The 22,151-nt window shown below is 43.6% G+C and overlaps 1 protein-coding gene across 5 annotated transcripts in view; it reads right to left on the bottom strand.

The window, feature by feature from the left end:
• Positions 1 to 22,151, bottom strand: part of LOC132768069 (mitochondrial adenyl nucleotide antiporter SLC25A23) — a 76,304-nt gene that overhangs the window by 11,892 nt on the left and 42,261 nt on the right. For 3 of the 5 annotated variants that reach the window (XR_010909253.1, XM_060763652.2, XM_067463996.1), the window contains exons 3-5: positions 15,997 to 16,084; positions 14,908 to 15,019; positions 992 to 1,150 (exon numbers count right to left, since the gene is read on the bottom strand). Coding sequence is in view for 4 of the 5 variants with exons in the window: in XM_060763652.2 (XP_060619635.2) it covers positions 992 to 1,150; positions 14,908 to 15,019; positions 15,997 to 16,084 (359 nt within the window). In the remaining variant the exon portion in view is untranslated. Of the gene's footprint in view, positions 1 to 991; positions 1,151 to 14,907; positions 15,020 to 15,239; positions 15,274 to 15,996; positions 16,085 to 16,404; positions 16,449 to 22,151 lie in introns of those variants that run through there. The other 2 variants (XM_067463997.1, XM_067463998.1) reach the window with 2 other exon arrangements.

Here is a 22,151-nt window from a genome sequence, read left to right as displayed (position 1 = left end):
CAGCGACTCCTTCACCAACATGATCTGTGGAAATCATGCTGCTACTGCTGGAGAAAAAGAGGAGAGTGAAGGAATGCACAAGACAACAGAAAGTGCAACAGTAAAGTGTTGATTTCATAATTGTTGTTTTTTAACTACCAGGAAGAGATGCTTGAAGGATTTTCTGTCTCAGGTGCTGAAATAATTTTGCTATCTGTGGCAACTATGCAACTTGCCTAGGGGTAGATCAGAGGTCCTCAAACTTTTTAAGTTGAGGGATGGTTCATGGTCCCTCAGACTGTTGGAGAGATGGACTATAGTTTGAAAAAAAAATCCAAATTTCTATGCAAACTGCACATATCTTATTTGTATTACCAAAAAAAAAAAAAAACCCCATGGAAAAACAATACAATATTTAAAACGAGGAACAATTATAACTAACATAATTTCATTTCAGTGGGAAGCGTAGGCCCACTTTTGGCTGATGAGTCAAGTTAATGAGGATTGTTGTTGTTGAATGCCTTCAAGTTGTTTCAGACTTAGGGTGACCCTAAGTCTAAAGTTTAGGTTGAGGGCTGGGAAAATAACTTTGGAGGGCTGCATCCATAAAAAAATGCCACTTCTTGTTCTGCTCCAGGCAGGAACATTTCATATGCAGAGCTAGAAAGTAAGTTAAATCTCAAAAGTAGCACAATGAAGATCTTACTTTTTGGGGGTGTAATATGTTATTTTTTCTAGCTACTGTAAAGGGGCATTGTGAGGTATGCGCTGTGACTTCAATTCTTCATATTGTATGCTATCCTCTTAGGTCATACAGATCATGCTGCCCAGAGGCTTTTCACACATTTCTCAGTCTTCCTTGACTTTTGAATGCAGTGCACCATACAAAAAAATATTTTTTGTATGAGTATTTTGTCATGAAAAATGCCCAGAGTCATTGTTCCCACACAGACTCTGATTTCACTGCAGAACAAAACATTATTCATTCCCATCTCCATCCCAAAATGTGTACCTGCATGAACACTTTCAGCCGGTCCAACGGTGCCGTTCCCGTCCTAGAGACAGCACCAGCCATAGCTCCAGCAATAAGTTGTTTCCACCACATCCCAGTTTTCTTCTCTTTCTCGGAAAACTCATCTGGGACAGTGAGGCACTCGCCAATGTCAAGGACCTGCCAAAGACCACAATCAGAATGAGAAATTCAAAAGATGTTTTGGTTCCATGCGATGGAGAAGTACATTTTAGGGAAGCATCCCTAAATACAAATTGGAGCAAATACCTCATATATAAATATTCCAATGCCTCACCAAATGTTGGATTCAAAATGTTGTATTTGTATTCTGCATGGGAAATGTTTACCACTTGTCAAATCAAAGCTCTCACTAGAAATGCAGTTATTAGACTGGGACTATCATACTTTTGATGTGTCACGATATGTGATTTATTGGAAAATATGAAAATACTTGGCAAAATTGATAACAATAGGAAATGACTGAATTAGAGGTGGATGGATTCAATCAAGGAAGCCACAACCCTGATTTTGAATGACTTGAGCAGGGCTATTAGTAACTGTAGCTATTCAATGCCTGTCATTTGTAGGGTTGCGATAAGTCAAAGCTTGACTTCTATCTTCATTCAGGTCAGGGGTGGACAAAGTGCTTAGTGACGGGCCCCAAGGCCATTTTTATGGGCTCCATGGTCAGCAGGAGGATCAAATTGCCCCCTATGATATGTGAAGAGCATTTTCACCACATTAAGAGGGCTTTTCCATCATGTTTCAAAGCCAACTGCTCATTCCAGGAGTAAAAGAAAAAAGTGAAAAAAAATCTAAATATGTTTTGCTTCAAAATAACCTCTAGGGGGCATGGAGGGCATTTCTACCAAGTTTTGGAAGGCTCCAGGTGAATTTAGGTCCCAGAGAAACCTTCCTTGGAATGCAGGCATGTAGCCAGGGGGGGGGGCTCGGGGGGCTTCAGCCCCCCCCGAAATTCTCATGGTGGTTCGCGAAAAGGCCTTACTGGTGCATTATTTAAACTGTTATGTTTATTAATATCATGATTTGATCACCATACTCAATATATCCCATATGTATGGGGGTATTGGGGTAATGATACAAAAGGTTTGCTAGGCTAGACCCTCTTTCACTCAGACTCAGCCCCCCCCCGAAACTCAGCCCCCCCCCGAAACCCCCCCTGAAAATTTTTTAGCCCCCCCCCCCGAAACGAAATCCTGGCTACGGGCCTGTTGGAATGGGAAATTTTTGTTCAACCCCTGGGGTTATTTTAAAGTCATTGCTCCCCAAAGTCCCAAAAGATGATGCAAATACCCACTCCTATGCTTCCTAGTGTTTAGGGCACTTGAGAGTAAAAAAAAAACCAACACACACACACACACACACACAAACTCTTACAATTTCTTTTTGCAAAGGTGTATTTGCTCACGTTATCTTGGGAAACCAATGGTCCTCCCTGGTCTTCCAGAGTTGCCCGCCTCTGCTCTAGATGGATATTTTGCCCACTATCTATCAAGGTTGGAGAAATGCTAGATACACACACTTCAGTATTGGCAGTCTCTGAGTTACAAACTAGTCTTCACCTTGTTGACGGGAAGCTTCCCACCGGAGTGGAAATCATCTATTGGACAGATGGCAAGCTATTCAACCTCAGCAGACTGAAAGCCAAAACCAAGGTTACAACAACATCTGTTATAGAACTCCAGTATGCTTATGACAACGGCATCTGTGCACATTCAGAAGAAGATCTACAAGCCACTCTAAACACCTTTGCAGAAGCATACGAGAAGCTCGGCCTGTCATTGAACATTGAAAAAACCAAAGTGCTGTTCCAGCAGACACCAGCCAACCCCTCTCCAATGCCAGTGATACAGCTTAATGGTTTAACATTAGAAAATGTTGATCATTTTCACTACCTTGGCAGCCACCTCTCCACCAAAGTCAACATTGACACCGAAATACAACACCGCCTGAGCTCTGCGAGCGCAGCATTTTTCCAAATGAAGCAGAGAGTGTTTGAGGACCGGGACATCCGTAGGGATACCAAGGTGCTTGTTTATAGAGCTATTGTCCTCCCAACCCTGCTATATGCCTGTGAGACGTGGACTGTCTACAGATGTCACATGCAACTCCTGGAATGATTCCGTCAGCACTGCCTCCGGAAAATCCTGCAAATCTCTTGGGAAGACAGGCGGACAAATGTCAGCGTGCTGGAAGAAGCAAAGACCACCAGCATTGAAGTGATGGTCCTCCGCCATCAACTCCGCTGGACCGGCCACGTTGTCCGGATGCCCAACCACCGTCTCCCAAAGCAGTTGCTCTACTCCGAACTCAAGAACGGAAAACGGAATGTTGGTGGACAGGAAAAAAGATTTAAAGACGGGCTCAAAGCCAACCTCAAAAACTCTGGCATAGATACTGGGAACTGGGAAGCCCTGGCCCTTGAGCGCTACAGCTGGAGGTCAGCTGTGACCAGCAGTGCTGCAGAATTTGAAGATGCACGAATGGAGGGCGAAAGGGAGAAGCGTGCCAAGAGGAAGGCGCGTCAAGCCAACCCCGACCGAGACCGTCTTCCATCTGGAAACCAATGCCCTCACTGCGGAAGAAGATGCAGAGCAAGAATAGGGCTCTACAGCCACATACGGACCCACAAGAACACTGGAAGACGATCATCCTCGGAAAACTAGGGATTGCCTAAGTAAGTAAGTAAAGTAAGTTACCAGTGGGGTGCGACAACAGGAAATGAGAGAAATCTACCCTTCGGAAGGGAAATTTACTCCTGAAAGAGATATCATGGAGAAAAGGTGTCTCCACGGAAGCTTTCTCATCAATCCTTGTTTCCATAACGTCAAATGTTTCAAAATCCAATTATCACATGGAGAGAAAGTGAGGTGAAATCTTCTGAACGGGAGCACAGGCAGCAAAACAAACACCACAGGGGTGTTAACCATTCCCTATGCTATCCAAAACATATATGTATGTATGAATGTATGCGTTTGTATGTATGTATGTATGTATGTATGTATGTATGTGTGTGTGTGTGTGTGTGTGTGTGTGATCTATATAAATAAAAATGTAATGTTCATTTGTGGGATTAACATAACTCATGGAAAATCTGGAGTTTTAGGCATGTGGCCAGTCCTCCAGGAAGCACAGCTTCGCTATGTTATGGAGGAGAGCAGTTAGTTGTAGGTGGAATGAGTTGGTTGGGAATGAGCATTCTTGACAGGAAGTGGTTCTTTTCCAGGTTGAATTTTATGCTGTTGTTTTTTTAAAGGTGCATGTGTTTGCATTTGAACATCAGTATATCAATGTATATCTTCTTAACAGAAAACACATTTATTTGCATGTATGAGTGGAGTGGAGTGGGAAGAGAAAGGGGCATCCATTGATGTGTGCCTGAAAATGATACAAAGGCTTGGAGTTGTTGAATGCTCCCGAACAACAAGATGAACTTGGCATGGGGAAAGGTATAGCTGGTTATGGCAATCTTGCCACAATATGCGTGTGGTGTCAACAGGGTCACAGCAGAGTCGATGTGGATCAGGAAATTGTGTACCAATCAGATTTTGTTTTCATCAGTGTACAAAAACTGATTAAGTAAAGGCACACTGTTCCTAATACAGCAGGTGACATACAGCTATCTTGACTAGTAGAACTGTCGGCACCATTATCTACTAATGTTTAATTATTCACTGTATAAAGAAGGTTTCCCCGTATTCACTCTGAATGTCCCACCCCTTAGCTTCCCTGGATGCCGGGGAGAAAAGCTTTTACCTGCCCACTTTCTCCATGCCATGCATAATTTCATAATGGGATAAGCACCGGGGAGATCCAGGCTTAAATCTTTTCTCCATCATGAAACTCACAGAGTATTTTGGGAGAGTCTTTTTCAGACTAATCCATCTCAAGAGCTGTTGTGGAGATAAAGTGAGGTGGAGAGAGAGGGACAATACTGAACATTGCAGGAAAGGTGGTATGCAATTTAAAAAGTGGTGAATTTGTTTAAAGGTAATTGTAGGAAGGTTGCACTTGAAGCCAATTATCTCAGTGCTCATCAAGAACAGATGAGGAAGAGATAAGGATCATATAGCACTATCTTTGTGCTGGCAAAGGCTTTCATGGCCGGAATCACTGGGTTGCTGTGAGTTTTCTGGGCTGTATGGCCATGTTCCAGAAGCATTCTCTCCTGATGTTTTGCCCATATAGGAATGTAGCTGGGGGGGGGGGGGGGGGTTAAAAGTTTAATCCTGCCCTGAAATGTGTCAGGTTAAAAAAGAAACCCGGTTTACTCATAACTTGGTTAACCAGGTATTTTGAGGGGCAGGGGGAAAGGGTTTGAACCTTTAACTACCCCCTCTAGCTATGGCCCTGATGGCAGTCATCCTTAGAGCCTCTGAGGATGCCTGCCATAGACATCAGGAGAGAATGCTTCTGGAACATGGCCATACAGCCCAGAAGTAGTACCACCCCTGTGGTGTTTGTTTTGCTGTCTGTGTCCCTCTTCAGAAGATTTCACTTCACTTTCTGTCTTTGTTATAATTGGATTTTTAAAAAGTTGGTTTGTTGTGTAAACAAGAATTGGTGAGAAAGCTTCAGTGGAGATACTTTTTTCTCATGATAATTCTTTCAGGATTGAATTTCCCTTCCTAGAGGTAGATTTCCTGTTGTCTCACCCGTTTGTAACTATGAGTCATTTGTAAGTCAGATGTTTGTAATTCAGGGACTGCCTGTAGTGTAATATTCAAGAGCCAGTGTGGTGTAGTGGTTTGAGTGTTGGACTATGACTCTGGAGAACAGGGTTCAGATTCTTGCTCAGTTATGAAAGCCCACTGAGTGACCCTGAGCAAGCCACATTCTCCTAGCCCCAGAAATCCTATGATAAGTTTGCCTTCGTGCAGTGTTTCTCAACCTTCCTAATGCCTGTAATTCCTAATACAGTTCCTCCTGTTGTGGTGACCCCCAACATAAAATTATTTTTGTTGCTACTTCATAACTGTAGTGTTGATACTGTTATGAATCGTAATGTAAATATCTGATATGTAGGCTGTATTTTCATTCACTGGACCAAATTTGCCACAAATGCCTGATCCACCCAAATATGAATGCTGGTGTGGTTGGGGGAGCATTGATTTTGTCATTTGGGAGTTGTAGTTGCAGGGATTTATAGTTCACCTACAATCAAAGAGCATTTTGAACCCCACCAATGACAGAACTGGACCAAATTTCCCACACAGAACCCCCATAACCAATAGAAAATACTGTGTTTTCTGATGGTCTTTGACAACCCCTCTGACATCCCCTCGCAACCCCCCAGGGATCCCTACCCCAAGTTGAGAAACATCGCCTTAGTGTTTACACAAGTCAGAAATGACTTGAAGGCACAGAGTAACAAAATGCAGTATTCACCAAATGAGTCCTTGAAGTCCCAATCTAATTCAGAATCCAACAATGCATCTGTGCTGATCTATATCAACAAACCAGTTCTAGCAGTTTTCATTCCCACCAGAAGCAGATCTTTTGTCAAGCTAATGAATCTTAAGTGCCCACTCAAAATAACCCCCACTTCAGCACTCCCAGTCTAATTACAACCAGGACAACTCACAACAATACGTTTTTTTGGGGAAAATCTATTTCCCAATAGGTTCAGAACAGACAGGTAAATCAGGGGAAGACCAGAAGACATAATGCGTGCAAATTAAAATATCCTGGTGATTCAATCCTGCAAGTTCTGGTTTCACTAGGCACACTCCTAAGAGCAGGGGAAGGAAGAAAAACTAGAAGTACAACAGTCAAGAACTTAAAGGAACATCTAGCATCCTCAGGCAGCCAATTCTCTCACACCGGAAGCAACTTGCAGTTTCTCAAGTTGCTCTTGACATGAGAAAAAAATAGAAAAAAAGGCAGCCAGTAGAGTTGGGAAGAGGAAAGAAAGGAAGCTCTTGGAGTGAACGAAGTTGACCCTACCATGTCATGCTCTCCAAGGACAGATTCCAAGCCTCTGGGAAGCCAGTAGTCTGCCTCCCACAGCTCAGCCAGGGCCAGCAGTTTTGCATCCCCAAGGACCCTTGAGGACCTCTGCCCATTTGAGCCTTCTTTGACAGAAGACAGTTCTTCCATGTCAGGATGCTGCAGAAAGGTGAAAGCATTGCCAGGAAGGCAGGCAGTAAACCTGCCGGCAATCTCCTAATGGGATTGATGGGCTAAACAGTGGGTGAAAGAGAGGGGATGGACTTAAGAGGAGGAGCCACTCCCACCCATCACATGTAGTTTACAGACATGGAAGATGGTCCAAAGTCAAGCGAAGGATCAGGTCCAGAAAAAGAAACAGAACCACGGAAAATTTTAGTTGATTACTTGAATTGTTTTGGCTTCAAGTCCAAATGGTACCCACCTCTCATGGGACCAAATCTCTCAGGCAGTTTCTTCTAAACAAGTGTTTCTCAACCTGGGGGTCGGGACCCCTGGGGGGGGGGTCGCGAAGGGGTGTCAGAGGGGTCGCCAAAGACCTTCAGAAAGCACAGTATTTTCTATTGGTCATGGGGGTTCTGTGTGGGAAGTTTGGCCCAATTCTATCATTGGTGCACTCTGTAGGTGAACTATAAATCCCAGCAACTACAACTCCCAAATGTCAAAGTCTATTTTCCTCAAAGCCCATCAGTTTGGGCATATTGGATATCCGTGCCAAGTTTGGTCCAGATCCATCATTGTTTGAGCCCACAGTGCTCTCTGGATGTAGGCGAACCACAACTCCCAAACTCAAGGTCAATGCCCACCAAACCCTTCCAGTATTTTCTGTTGATCATGGAAGTTCTCTGTGCCAACTTTGGTTCAATTCCATTGTTGGTGGGGTTCATAATGCTCTTTGTTTACATGTTAACTATAAATCCCAGCAACTACAACTCCCAAATGACAAAATCAATCCCCATGCCAACCCCACCAGTATTCAAATTTGGGCATACCGGGTATTTGTGCCAACTTTGCTCCAGTGAATGAAAATACATCCTGAAGATCATTATTTACATGGCGATTCATAATGTTAGTGTTATGGTTGGGGGTCACCACAACATGAGGAACTGTATTAAGGGGTCGCGGCATTAGGAAGGTTGAGAACCACTGTTCTAAACCCTCTCACTCTGGTGAGCAGGGATGATACACCTTCAGATTCATATGCGAATCCAACTTATCAAAATAGAATTTGTGGAGAACAACTTTCACAACTATTAAAGATCCATTTGACTCCTTCTCTGCCACCCTTCAAAAACTTGGCATTTGAGGGAGACCCTGAAGCTTGCCCGACAGTAGGATCTGACTTTTCTCCTTCATCCTATCTCTTGATCTCTGCCCCTGGCTAACCACTGGATTCCCCAGCTATGTTCCCACGTTGACTCCCCCCCCCCCCAGCAGAACTGAAATAATGCAAAAAAAACAACAACAAAGGAATATGTGTTGCTATGTGTGTTGGACTGGATCTGAAAACCAATGTAGCACTGAAGGGCTATCTGCTGTTGAGTGACAACCTTATCATTAGACAGAGGGAGGCAGCTGCCTCAGGCAGCAGACATATAAGGGATAGCTATGTTTGTGTCCCACAGCTTCCTGGAGAATTGTGGGATCTGCCTTGCAGCAAGGTCCCCACATCAACATTCAATTGCTAATCTATATGGAAATGCAGTTGGGGCGTCAATTTGATCTTTCCCTCAGGCAGCAAAAGTTCAGGACAGCCCTGGTAGAGGCCTACGTAAAAGTAAAGGTAAAGGTAGTCCCCTGACATTAAGTCCAGTCATGTCTGACTCTGGGGTGTGGTGCTCATCTCCATTTCTAAGCCGAAGAGCCAGCGTTGCCCGTAGACACCTCCAAGGTCATGTGGCCGGCATGACTGCATGGAGCACCGTTACCTTCCCGCTAGAGCGGTACCTATTGATCTACTCACATTTGCATGTTTTCGAACTGCTAGGTTGGCAGAAGCTAGGGCTGACAGCGGAAGCTCACGCCGCTCCCCGGAATCGAACCTGCGACCTTTCGATCAACAAGCTCAGCAGCTCAGTGCTTTAACCCACTGCGCCACTGGGGGCTCCGGTAGAGGCCTACCCATAAGAAAATGCCCATAAATCCTGTACTGCAAGAGTTTGCTTTCCCTAATTCGTCTAATACTTGATAGCTTTAGTATATTTATTTATTGACTATATTTGTATAGCCCTCAGGCGACTCAGGACGGTTACAGAGGCAACGATTCGATGCCCAAGAACATAATAAAACATTTAAAACATTAATACATAGTATAAAATCATAACAGGAGTAATAAAAACATAAGACATTTGTGTATACTCAGGAATCAAAGTTTTGTCTCTTTTGTAGTATATCTATACTTTTTTGTGCATTCTCTTATTTCAACTGGTGACCACCAAATCCATCCTCACTAGGCCCTCCGTCCCAAATTAATAGCGGAGTCCAGGAGGCCCTGTTTATTTCTCCCTGCCTCTCCCCCCTCACTTGGGGGGCATGACATTGTGTTTAAATAGAAACTTTAATCTGCCTTGTTCCGATCTGCTGATGAGATTAGCGTGGCTGAAACAGGAGAGTGAAGAAAGAGGACCTTGGCAAGAACCCAGCACCTGGGGAGCTGAACTTTTACCATTCCTCTTATATCTGCCCAAGCCCACTCGCCTCGGTCAGTTCCTGTAGAGTTCAGAAAAGGATAGATGAGGAGGTCAGAGAATCAGAGGAGGGTGCCTTCCTTGCTAGCTTGTTTCCTGGATAGATGTGGGTTGCTGAATGCAGTCAGACCTTGGGCTATTTAGTTTTGATCGTGGGGTGGTGACCACAACTTTCAGATCTGCCTAGGGGTGTCTGGGAGGTTTCGTTTCAAAAAGCAACTTTTCCAAGCCCTACCCAGGAATTTACTGAAGAATGGGCAATCTTTGTTTCGGTTCAGGGAAGAATTCCTTTCAAGGACCTATCTACTTGGATTGCATGTCAGCTGCAGGGCATGACCTGAAGCTAACGAAGGAGAGCTCACCCCTTTTGTCATTCTCTCTGCATTATCTCCTCCTAGAATCATAGAGTTGGAAGAGACCACATGGGCCATCTAGTCCAACCCCCTGCCAAGAAGCAGGAAAATTGCATTCAAAGCACCCCTGACAGATGGCCATCCAGCCTCTATTAAAAGTCTCCAAAGAAAGAGCCTCCACCACACTCTGGGTCAGAGAGTTCCACTGCTGAACAGCTCTCAGAGTCAGAAAGTTCTTCCTCATGTTCAGATGGAATCTCCTTTCTTGTAGTTTGAAGCCATTGTTCCACGTCTTAGTCTCCAGGGCAGCAGAAAACAAGTTCGCTCCCTCCTCCCTATGACTTCATCTCACATATTTATACATGACTATTATATCTCCTCTCAGCCTTCTCTTCTTCAGGCTAAACATGCCCAGCTCTTTAAGCTGTTCCTCACAGGGCTAGTTCTCCAGACTCTTGATCATTTTAGTCGGCCTCCTCTGGACACATTCCAGCTTGTCAACCTCTCTCTTCAATTGTGGTGCCCAGAACTGGACACAATATTCCAGGTGTGGTCTAACCAAGGTAGAATATAGGGGTAATAATAATAAATAATAATAATAAAACTTTATTTATACCCTGCTACCATCTCCCCATATTGTGGGCTCGGCCTCAGTGTGGCTTACATGAGGCCGAGCCCACAATACAACAATACAAGCAAAACAAGAATAACAAATACAATACAAAGCAATTAAAATAAATCTCATACACAAAAAACATAAACATTAAACAAAATACAGTGCACATTTAAAATCTATGGCTGGGCCAAATGTAATTAAAGTTTAAAAAATAATGCTAGGCATGACCAAGATACAGGAGTTGGGGTATTGATAGAAACATACAAGCAGTCCTAAATTGATATAAAGTGCTTTTTTGGGGGGACGACGACATAATTCTAAGGGTTCGTTATTCTGGGAAGGCACACTGGAACAATCACGTTTTCAAGCTCCTCCAGAAGACTGCCGGAGATGGGGCATGTCTGATGTCCTTAGGGAGTGAGTTCCAGAGTCAAGGGGCCACCACCGAGAAGGCCCTCTCTCGCGTCCCCACCAATCTTGTTTGCAATGCAGGTGGGAGCGTGAGTAGGGCCTCTCCAGATGATTAAAGAGATCGTGTGGGTTCGTATACAGAAATGCGGCCACGCAGGTAGGCAGGTCCCAAACTGTTCAGGGCTTTGTAGGTAAGATAGAATGACACTACACTCCTATTGATGCAGGCCAAAATCCCATTAGTTTTTTTTGCTGCCGCATCACATTGTTGGCTCATGTTTAACTTGTTGTCTACGAGGACTCCAAGATCTTTTTCACACGTACTGCTCTCGAGCCAGGTGTCCCCATTCTCTGTCAGCTCACTCTCCCTCCTTTTGACTACATAGAGTCTTTGTGGGGAAGAGTCCTTGCAGAGTTCTGAACTGATTGGGTTGCTGTGAGTTTTCTGTATGGCCATGTTCCAGAAGTATTTTCTCCTGATGTTTCACCCTCATCCATGGCATGTTGATGCCTACCATAGATGTGGGTGAACAGCCAGGAGATAATGCTTCTGGAACATTGTCATACAGCCCGTGAAACTCACAGCAACCCAGTGATTCTGGCCATGAAAGCCTTCAACAACAACCTGAACTGATTCTCTATTCAGGATTTTTTCAAATCGGGCCAAGGACCACACATTTCCCTTGGGTTTAAAGTTGCTCTACACTGCATGGGCAGATCAGAGATGGGGAACCTGTACTCCACTGTTGGCTCCCATAAGCCCCAGTTTGCAAGACCAATGACAAGGAATAACGGGATTCAGAGTCAATGTCATCTGCAGATTTCCCAGATTTCTCAGAGGCATGCAAAAATGGAATAGAGTCACTTGATCTGATTCCAGTCTTCTCCGCTCCAGTAAAGTCCTTTTCTCTTGTACAGAAACCTGAACTTATCACCTTTAAACCATCCAGCCAGAAGAGAGGAAGTGGTACTATGAATCCAGTGTTGTGCCCTAAGTGGACAAGTGGCATGAATTGATGACTCAATACAAGCCTGGCTGGATCATACAAATAAAAGGAAACTTCGCCGCATGGGCTTGGGGATGAGCAAAAAATGATTTGCCTTCTCTGTTAAAAAACAGAGATTGCTTGCTTGGAATAAAAAGATTTCATTTAAACTCTTCCCACACTGTTTGTCACATGCCTGCTTGATGGCATAGGATTCTCATCACCCACACAGAAGAGGGAGGGAAAGTCTCTGCAGAGTCAGAGGTGAAAGTGCAAGTCAAAGCCCTCACTAATTTCCCGCTGAGCTACTAGGTCAAGTGGGGCGAAATCAGTGGGTAGAGGCAGCTGATGATTTCAACGGGTCATATCACAGCCTCCAGAGCTGGAGGCGGCCTTCTTTACAACTTTGAAAAAAAAACGTAACTGAACAAACTTTTCAACAATTGATATAAGAAAAAGAACAGCAATAATAACTATGTTTAATGTGGCTCCTCGGCTTTGGAACTCCCTCTCTAGTGGAATTCGATCAACCCCTTCCCTCTTGTCATTTCGCAAACAAGTGAAAACTTGGCTTTGGGAGCAAGCATTTCGCCCAGCATAATTATCTGTGTAATACAGCTGGAGTTGACCCTGGATTGATGAATATAATCATAGAATCATAGAATCAAAGAGTTGGAAGAGACCTCATGGGCCATCCAGTCCAACCCCCTGCCAAGAAGCAGGAATATTGCATTCAAATAACCCCTGACAGATGGCCATCCAGCCTCTGTTTAAAAGCTTCCAAAGAAGGAGCCTCCACCACACTCCGGGGCAGAGAGTTCCACTGCTGAACAGCTCTCACAGTCAGGAAGTTCTTCCTCATGTTCAGATGGAATCTCCTCTCTTGTAGTTTGAAGCCATTGCTTCATGTCCTAGTCTCCAAGGAAGCAGAAAACAAGCTTGCTCCCTCCTCCCTGTGGCTTCCTCCCACATATTTATACATGGCTATCATATCTCCTCTCAGCCTTCTCTTCTTCAGGCTAACATACCCAGCTCCTTAAGCCGCTCCTCATAGGGCTTGTTCTCCAGACCCTATATCATTTTAGTCGCCCTCCTCTGGACACATTCCAGCTTGTCAATATCTCTCTTGAATTGTGGTGTCCAGAAATGGACACAATATTCCAGGTGTGGTCTAACCAAAGCGGAATAGAGGGGTAGCATGACTTCCCTAGATCTAGACACTATGCTCCTATTGATGCAGGCCAAAATCCCATTGGCTTTTTTTGCCGCCACATCACATTGTTGGCTCATGTTTAACTTGTTGTCCACGAGGACTCCAAGATCTTTTTCACATGTACTGCTCTCGAGCCAGGCATTGTCCCCCATTCTGTATCTTTGGATTTCGTTTTCTATCTTGACTATCTGGCTTTGGAGCTATGCACAATAGTCATCTAATGTTTACATATGTTGTTTAATGTTGTTTTAAATGGTTGTTTAATTGCTTTTAATTGTTATTGTTGTTTGGGCATGGAATAATGTCAATTATGTGGGCTGCCCTGAGTCCCCTTCAGGGTGAGAAGGGCGGGATATAAATGTTATTGATGGGAAGATATTGGAAAAATAGATATTTATTTATGTATAATTTGTATGTACTTTACAAGCACTGAAATGTATAGAAAAATCAGGTTCTCTCTCTGTATTAGAAAGAATGCTGAAAGAGATCTGTGTCCAAGGCACAGCAAGAGGGGGTGAACATTCCAGGAAGGGGGGATGTTATCTATACAGAGACTGGTACAACAAAGCTCAGCATCTAACTTCTAAGTAAGGAGCCTATCCATCTCCCTCTCTGACAGGTCAAAGTAGGTCCCTTGATTGATGAATGTAAGCTGTATGCTGCTCTTTAGAGAGAAATACAGAGACATGCCTTTTGTATGTTGGAAGATAGAATTTGATATTTCTGTGAATGTGACGCAGAGAATTATGTCAATGTATGTAGAAGCATGTTTTTTTGTTTGCTTGCATTTGAAGTGTATAAAAGGCAGTCAATGCCTTTATCAGGCACTCTGGTTGCTTTTGGACACAGCTCTACTCCAGGGTCCCAGCTGGAAATAAATGTACTTTTCTGCCTCGGAAAGGATCTCTCTTGATATAATCTCTCCTAAAATGCCGCTACATTATAAATAAATAAAATTTCGTAAATTGTCCAAGGCTTTCATGGCTGGAATCACTGAGTTGCTGTGAGTTTTTCAGGCTGTATGGCTAGGCTCCAGAAGCATTATCTCCTGATGTTTTGCCCACATCTTTAAGGCCAGATGCTAATGCTAATAAGGTGGCCAACTCCAACATTCACACTTGCCTCAAGCAGACAAGAGTTCTTTCTCCCACCCTGATAATTCCACAGATATATAAACGTCACTTGCCTAGTTCCCAACAGACTTCACAACCTCTGAGGATGCCTGCCATAGATGTGGGTGAAATGTCTGGAGAGAATGCTTCTGGAACATGGCTATACAGCCCAGAAAACTCAGAGCAACCCAATACTACATTTGCAGCAACAAATGCATTTCTGGTAGGCTTTTCAAGTGAAAAATGTAAAGTTTAACCTCTTGCTAAAGCCAGTAGTAAGAATTCTCTTTCCAAACTGTCATGTATTGCTTGCTCTTCTGTATTCTAATTGTGTGTTGTATTATTGTTTTTGTATATTGCCTTTTTGTTATGAGTTTTATTTAATTTGTTTTACTGTTGTTGTTATTGCTTGAATTGATGTACTGTGGGCTCGGCCTCATGTAAGCCACACCGAGTCCCTTGGGGAGATGGTAGTGGGGTATAAATAAAGTTTAATAATAATAATAATCACAGAAGCCAGCCATTCTTTCAATAAGCAGGGTAGAAGAGAAAGAGTAATCAATCTTACTGTTGAGTGTTTCCAGTAGTGTACAATCTCCTCCATGTTCTCCAGGGGGTTGAGGATGAAGTGGTCCCGCCATTCGTGCCAGTCAATGGTCATTGTGCCATCCTTGTCTATGCTGCAAAATACATACATACACAGTCAAGCCTGGATAAAGGTGAATGGGTCCCCAAATAAGGGTCCCCTTTCTGCAGATGTGCAACCTTTCCTGGGAGTCTCTACATAGAAATTAGTTACTGTATTGCCTATATGAATAATGTATATGCTAGTGTATAAGCCATCCACATGTTTACATCATGAGCAGGTTTGAGGACCAAAATTTTGGATTTTGATGTAACCTGTGCAAGATTTTCTCTGCTTGCAGGAGGGAGATATAAAACCGCAGAAGAAGGTTTGCTGGATCTCAGAGACATCAGTCCGGTCTACAGCACAATAATAATAATAATAATAATAATAATAATAATAATAACATCCAGACATTTTAAAAGGCCAGTAGTGGCACAATAGTGGAGAGAATAGGTTGAGGCTTCTTTGAGTTTCTCCCAAGACAGATTAAGTTCTCCTCTTTTACCTTTCAATTCACAGATATCTCTTTTTTTAAGAAGTGTTAAGGTACAGTACTTATATTGACCCATGGATCTGACAACCCAGGTTTTTTGGGTTGATTCTTTGACTAAAATGTTTAGACTTATACATGAGTATATATGGTAATAACAAAACACAAATGACAAGAGAGAGCAGCAAATGCTGTCATTTTGCAGTATGGATACAGCCTAAGACACTTGGGTATTCACAGCTATTTGAGAAGCCAGGTACCAGTATATGTACACAGATCTTAAGGAAATTACTCTTTTGGACTACAACCCCCATAATTCATGCTGGCCATGGGAGTTTGGGAATTATAATCTCTCTGTAACATCAAGATGTTACATAATTAACTCAGAGCCCCAACTGTTTCCTGATCCCTAATCCCCTCATGTCTCCAATTCTGCAACCATTTCCCCATAGATTAATGTAGCTTTTCTTGCACAACCCTGCTAACTTCAGCACCACGTTGCGGAGGACGATGTCATGCAAAGATAGTCCCAGCCTCACCTGTGCAAGATTTTCTCCGCTTGCAGGAGGGAGATGTAAACCCCCAGACTGTGGAAGGTTTGCTGGATCTCAGAGACATCAATCTGGCCTACAGCACAAGCAGAGGGACAAAGAGGGTGTCAGTCGATCTGGAGGGAAACTAGGGTGCAATCCACAATGCTGATGAATCAGGAGAAGCTGGGGGTTCTTTGGGAAGTCCCTGAGTGGGTGGAAGTGAGCTGTGCCCAAATCTTTGGGGGTGTGGGGTGCAGAGGCAGGGTGCCATAGGAACAGAAGTTTATGAGGGATTTCTCAAAGGAGCAAAAGTGGATTAGTGAGGGTGGCAGCGCACGCAGAAAGGGCTGACTGGAAGGGGAGGAGGTGCATACTGTAAGAGCAGGGAGGGAGACACCATGCGGTCAGCCATACCAGCCTTCTGGATTCCCATACTCAGCCCCCTGCCGGCGTCACACCTGGAAAAGAGACAGAAAAGGGGGCTGCAGGGCGCAGGTGTCTTCCAGGGCCTGAGGTGCAAGAAGGCATAGCTCTAAAAAAAGATGCCTACACTCAAGGATTTGCATTTTGAGAAATACAATGTTAGAGCCAAGTGTGGGTATGTTGCTTTCTAATATCAAGACCCCTTCATCCCCCGCCAACATAACCAGTAGGCGATCTGGGAAGTGTGTTGCAAAAAAGTAATTTTTGAAACTTTGGACCAAGGGTGAAAAAAGCAAGAGGTGAGAAAGGCTGAAGGGACAGCCTGCACAGCCAAGCAAACAAGAAAGCTCTCAGTGTGAGCACTGATAGCCAAGGTCACCCGCAGTGGGAATATGGGCAAACCTAATTCAGAGCCATTTCTCCAAGGCCCATGCCATGCTCCATCCTCTGTGAACAGAAATCACGATGACCTCAGAAATGGCACCGGATGGGTCCTCAGGTTTGCCTTTTTGACTAGAGGCATTGTGGTTGTTTCCACTCCATATGTAACCCTTTCCCCTTTTGCCTGGATCTTCGACAAGGAAGGAGCAAGTCTTCTAGTAGCTGCACCCTACATGTGCTGAACATGATCAACCATCCTGCTTTCTGCTCTAAATTTCCATGGTGTTTCTTTTTCCATTCGGAACCAAAAAGAACACATGTATTGCTTCATGGTTTGGAAACAGCATGAGTGTTATTTTGCAAGAAATGCACAGGATAGGGAACCGCTTGGGGCTAAAGAAATCCAAAGCAACCACAAGTTCAGAGGCAGCAAGACTACAGGTGGAGAAAGGTGTACACCTGTGCACATAGGTATGTACACATCATTGGTATGAATGGTTAGTTGCCAGCATCACCTTTCCAGACTCTGCCTCCTGGTGGCAAACAAGGAGAATCGTTTGCTCTTTTGAACATTATTAGAAGACCACCAAGGAATCTCAGGTACTGTAGGTCCTCTTTGCCTCTCAACTCCATTTGTGAATCTCGCTACTGACAGCTTGAAAATACTCCCCCCAAAACCCCAAAAATAAGCATTGATTTTGTCATTTTTAAAAAAGGGACACAATTTTACTATGCCATTGTATATAACTCGACTTAAATATCCATGGATTTTGGTATGTAAAGGGGGTGGGGCTTGAACCAAACTCCAGCAGGGCCCATTATATTTCAGATAAGACAACTGTGTGTGTGTGTGTGTGTGTGGAACGCCTCTAATAATTCCTTTGCTATTAAATTGATGCGCTCATTGCCCGACTACAGTCTCCCAAAACAGTTGCTCTACTCCGAACTCAGGAATGGAAAACGGAATGTTGGTGGGCAGGAAAAGAGATTTAAAGACGGGCTCAAAGCCAACCTTAAAAACACTGAGAACTGGGAAGCCCTGGCCCGTGAGTGCTCCAGCTGGAGGTCAGCTGTGACCAGCAGTGCTGCAGAATTTGAAGAGGCACGAGTGGAGGGTGAAAGAGAGAAACATGCCAAGAGGAAGGCGTGTCAAGCCAACCCCGACCGAGACCGCCTTCCACCTGGAAATCAATGCCCTCACTGCGGGAGAAGATGCCGATCAAGAATAGGGCTCCACAGTCACCTATGTACCCACCCTGGAGGATTATCCTACACAGACAATGAGGGATCACCTAAGTAAGTAAGTATGGTCCAAATAACCTAAAGACACCAGATCCCTTCTCATTTTGGAATCTAAGCATGGTGAGGCTTAGTTAGTACTTGAATGGAAGACTACCAATGAATACCAGGTGCTGGAAACTATATTACAGGGGAAGGAACTGGCAAAACCACCTCTGAAGAGTCCTTGCCTAAGAAAGCCCTATGAAATTCATGGGGTTGCCACAAGTCAACATGCAACTGGAAGGCATACAGGAAGTAAAGGTTCTCTGGTTGCACAGTAGCAGCAGTTGTATCAGTGATTGAACAGAAGTTTCTAGAAATGTCACTATTTGGGAGATTAAAGCTTGCAAAATCCTGCATTTAGAATAGTCATTTTGGGTGGCACTATTTTGGGAACCGAATTCCAAAAAAGTAGCACCCCCACAGAGAGGGAGAAAGAGAGGTAGACTATCGCCTGTATTTAGTTGTCAGCTAAGTGACAATCCGTGTGTTTCAAATCAAATCAAATCACACCCGGTGCCATCTGTTTTAAACTGATTACAAATGCCAGAGCTACACACTGAGAGCATCTCTTTGGTAAGGGTCAAGGGTGGAATTGCAATCCAATATTAGAAATATAATCCAGTTCTTATCATTTTAATAGGTATGGCTTGTAACCTTCAAATTAAAGTAGAAGAACATGTTAAAAGGAGAATATATATATATATATATATATATATATATATATATATAAGCATCATGATTTCCTCCTAAATGACCTCATTTTTTTTGTCGTGTCAGGAGCTCCTGTTCTGAGAGAATTGGCCATCTGCAAGGACGTTGCCCAGGGAACGCCAGGATGTTTTGATGTTTTGATCATCCTTGTGGGAGGCTTCTCTCATGTCCCCGCATGAGGAGCTGGAGCTGTTAGAGGGAGCTCATCCGCCTCTCCCCGGATTCGAACCTGCGACCTGTCAGTAATGACCTCAATAAAGAGCCATTAACTCAGTTGGAAATAGTGGGTCAGACTGCCACTTTTTTTTCTTGCCACGAACTTTTGCTGCTAAAATTAATAGGGCCCCAGCCAATACTGGACTACTTGGTGTGTGTGTATAATACATAGACTTCTCTGGAGTATTTCTTAAATGTACCTAGAAAACAGTTAAATTTATTTAGTGCAAGCAAATGGGTGGCAGCAGCTGTGTCACTTCCAGATGTGTCGGGCTACAACAGCAGGGAAGAGAAGACTGCTTAAGATCCATATCATAATGTTTTCACCTTTCTGCTGGGTTGATGCAAGAATTTAAAAGGTTTGAGCAGAGGTAGGAATGGTTCTTTTGAAAACAACAATTTCCAGAACCAACTGGGCATGTCACACATTTTCAGCCCTGGACAACCCTGTGATAAGCTTTTCTTAGGGTTGCTATATATCTGAAATGACTTGAAGACAATCAACATGTAAGTAAGGTCATTGGACATGGTGGCTGTGTGATTCTGGAAGCTGTAGTTTTAAAAGTTACCCTTAAGGGACAATAAAATGACTTAGCCACCTCTGTTTTTCTACCTGGTTCTTCTGAGCCCAATAATGTGATGAAAAGGGAACAGAGCACAAGCACAGTCCAAATTTAACAAAGATATAAAACACAGGAAAAGCTGGAGCAGAGCCATGCATGCAGGACTACTCAGAGTAGGAGTGGGCCTCAATGGCTATTCAGATGCCACTGAATTACCATTTCTAGCACCATTCACTTTGGCCAGGCTCCTTGGCACTCATGGTAAGTGAGATTCCATATATTTGGGTCACATGTCCCCTGATCTGAATTAAATCTGGTGGAGGGAGGGAAATTTTGAGAATGGAACATTTTTGGATTATAATTCCAAGAACATCCCAGCTACTGGAGAATTATAGTAGTTACAGTTTGAAAAAGTAATGTTACCAAATTCTGCAGAATTGTTTGTATAATGGGAAGTAGGAGAAAGACTTTGCCTGGCGCCCACTCCAGACAAGAAGACAACAGGAAACAATGCTTCAAATTTTTTAAAAAGGAACTGACTACTTTGATCAGATTGTGGCAAAGAATGGACTTCAGTTTCCCATCCACAGTAAATGCTAAGCAGCAGGTACACTTTATAAAGTGTATTTTTGGTGGAAGTTTATATATTTTTGTGTTTTTACCTATGTAATTTATTGTATATATTTTATCTTTATATGTTTTTGACTTTTTGTACCCTGCCCCTGAGCCATCAGGAGAAGTGGGCAATAAATGAAATTATTAGCGGTGGGTTAAACCGTTGAGCTGCTGAATTTGCTGAACTAGAGGTTGACAGTTTGAAGCCGTGAGTCGGGGTGAGCTCCTGACTGTTAGTCCTAGTTCCTGCCAGCCTAGCAGTTAGAAAACATGCAAATGTGAGTAGATCAATAGGTACCACTTTGCCGGGAAGGTAATAAAGGCACCCAAAACAGCTATGCCGACAATGATGACCAGGAGATGTCTACGGACAACAGGCTTCTTGGGTTGGAAATTAAACAAGAGCACCTCCCCATGGCTAGAGTTGAGCACTGCCTCCAGAAAGCTAGAGACGAAAGGGGAAGCCTTTACCGTTGTTCTGTGTATTTGTATGTCATTGTTATTTCACTGTATTAAAGGCTTTGAATGTTTGCCTATCTGTGTATGTTGTAATCCGCTGTGACTCAAACTAAAAGAAAGAAGAAAGGAGATTCCACCTGAACATTAGGGAGAACTTCCTGACTGTGAGAGCTGTTCAGCAGTGGAACCCTCTGTCCCAGAGTGTGGTGGAGGCTCCTTCTTTGGAGGCTTTTAAGCAGAGGCTGAATGGCCATCTGTTGGGAGTGCTTTGAATGAGATTGTCCTGCTTCTGGGCAGGGGGTTGGACTGGATGGCCCACGAGGTCTCTTCCAACTCTATGATTCTATGAGTCCCCTCGGGAAGATAGAGTGGAATATAAATAAAGTGTTGTTGTTGTTGTTGTTGTTATGAACATAGGCACACATGCCAAAGCAGGAATACCTCCTCCTGCCTGAGAAATGTAGGGCATGCGTCTTTTAAGATGTTGTTTGCCAACTTTTGTTCATAATTGCTTGTATTAAATCTGTATATTAAAAATTCGCTGCCCAGTTAATTTAATGAAATGAGACTGGTTTTTAAAAGTATATTTGAAAAACATCTTTTTAAACTGATAATTCTGAAAGGTAGTCCAACTGAGGTCCTCTCACAGGGCCCTTCTAGACAGGCCCTATATCCCAGGATCTGATCCCAGGTGCCAAGTTTGGTCATTGCTTGAGTCCACAGTGCTCTCTGGATGTAGATGAACTACAACTCCAAAAGGTCAATGCCTGCCAAACCCCTCCAGTATTTTCTGTTGGTCATGGGAGTTCTGTGTGCCAAGTTTGGCCCAATTCCATCGTTGGTGGAGTTCAGAATGCTTTTTGATTGCAGGTGAACTATAAATCCCAGCAACTACAAATCCCAAATGGCAAAATCAACCCCCCCCCAACCCCACCAGTATTCAAATTTGGGCATATCAGTCCAGTGAATGAAAATACATCCTGCATATCAGGATAATGTAATATATTATATTATGATTATTATTCATAACAGTAGCAAAATGACAGTTATGAAGTAGCAACGAAAATAATTTTATGGTTGGGGGTCGCCACAACATGCGGAATTGTATTAAAGGGTCACAGCATGAGGAAGGTTGAGAACCACTGCTTTAGACCAATTTATGGGCTGCCTTTTGGGGCAGCCCTAAACAAAACTAATTACAGTAGCCTAGCCTTTTCAAAAAGCAGCTGGTGGTTGCTAGGTCCGCACCACAACTCAGTGGACTCAATGTTTTCTTCTGTGTACGTTTGCTTCTATGTGTGTGCTGAACCTGGAAGAGCACACACAACTATTTTTAGAACCAGATCTACTTTAGAGAGAGCTGCCTCTCCTTGGAACTTTTCAGCCCAAAGCTCCTCCCACACAAATTCATGCAAGCACACCCTTCTCTCCGACTCCTTAAAATAAAAGTAGCTCTGTATGTATTGCTACATAGGGAAGGATGCAACAGGAAATCCAGAAACAACTGCA

This window comes from Anolis sagrei, chromosome 2, assembly GCF_037176765.1.
Source record: "Anolis sagrei isolate rAnoSag1 chromosome 2, rAnoSag1.mat, whole genome shotgun sequence".
NCBI lineage: Eukaryota > Metazoa > Chordata > Lepidosauria > Squamata > Dactyloidae > Anolis > Anolis sagrei.
This window is presented reverse-complemented; position numbering and strand designations above follow the sequence as displayed.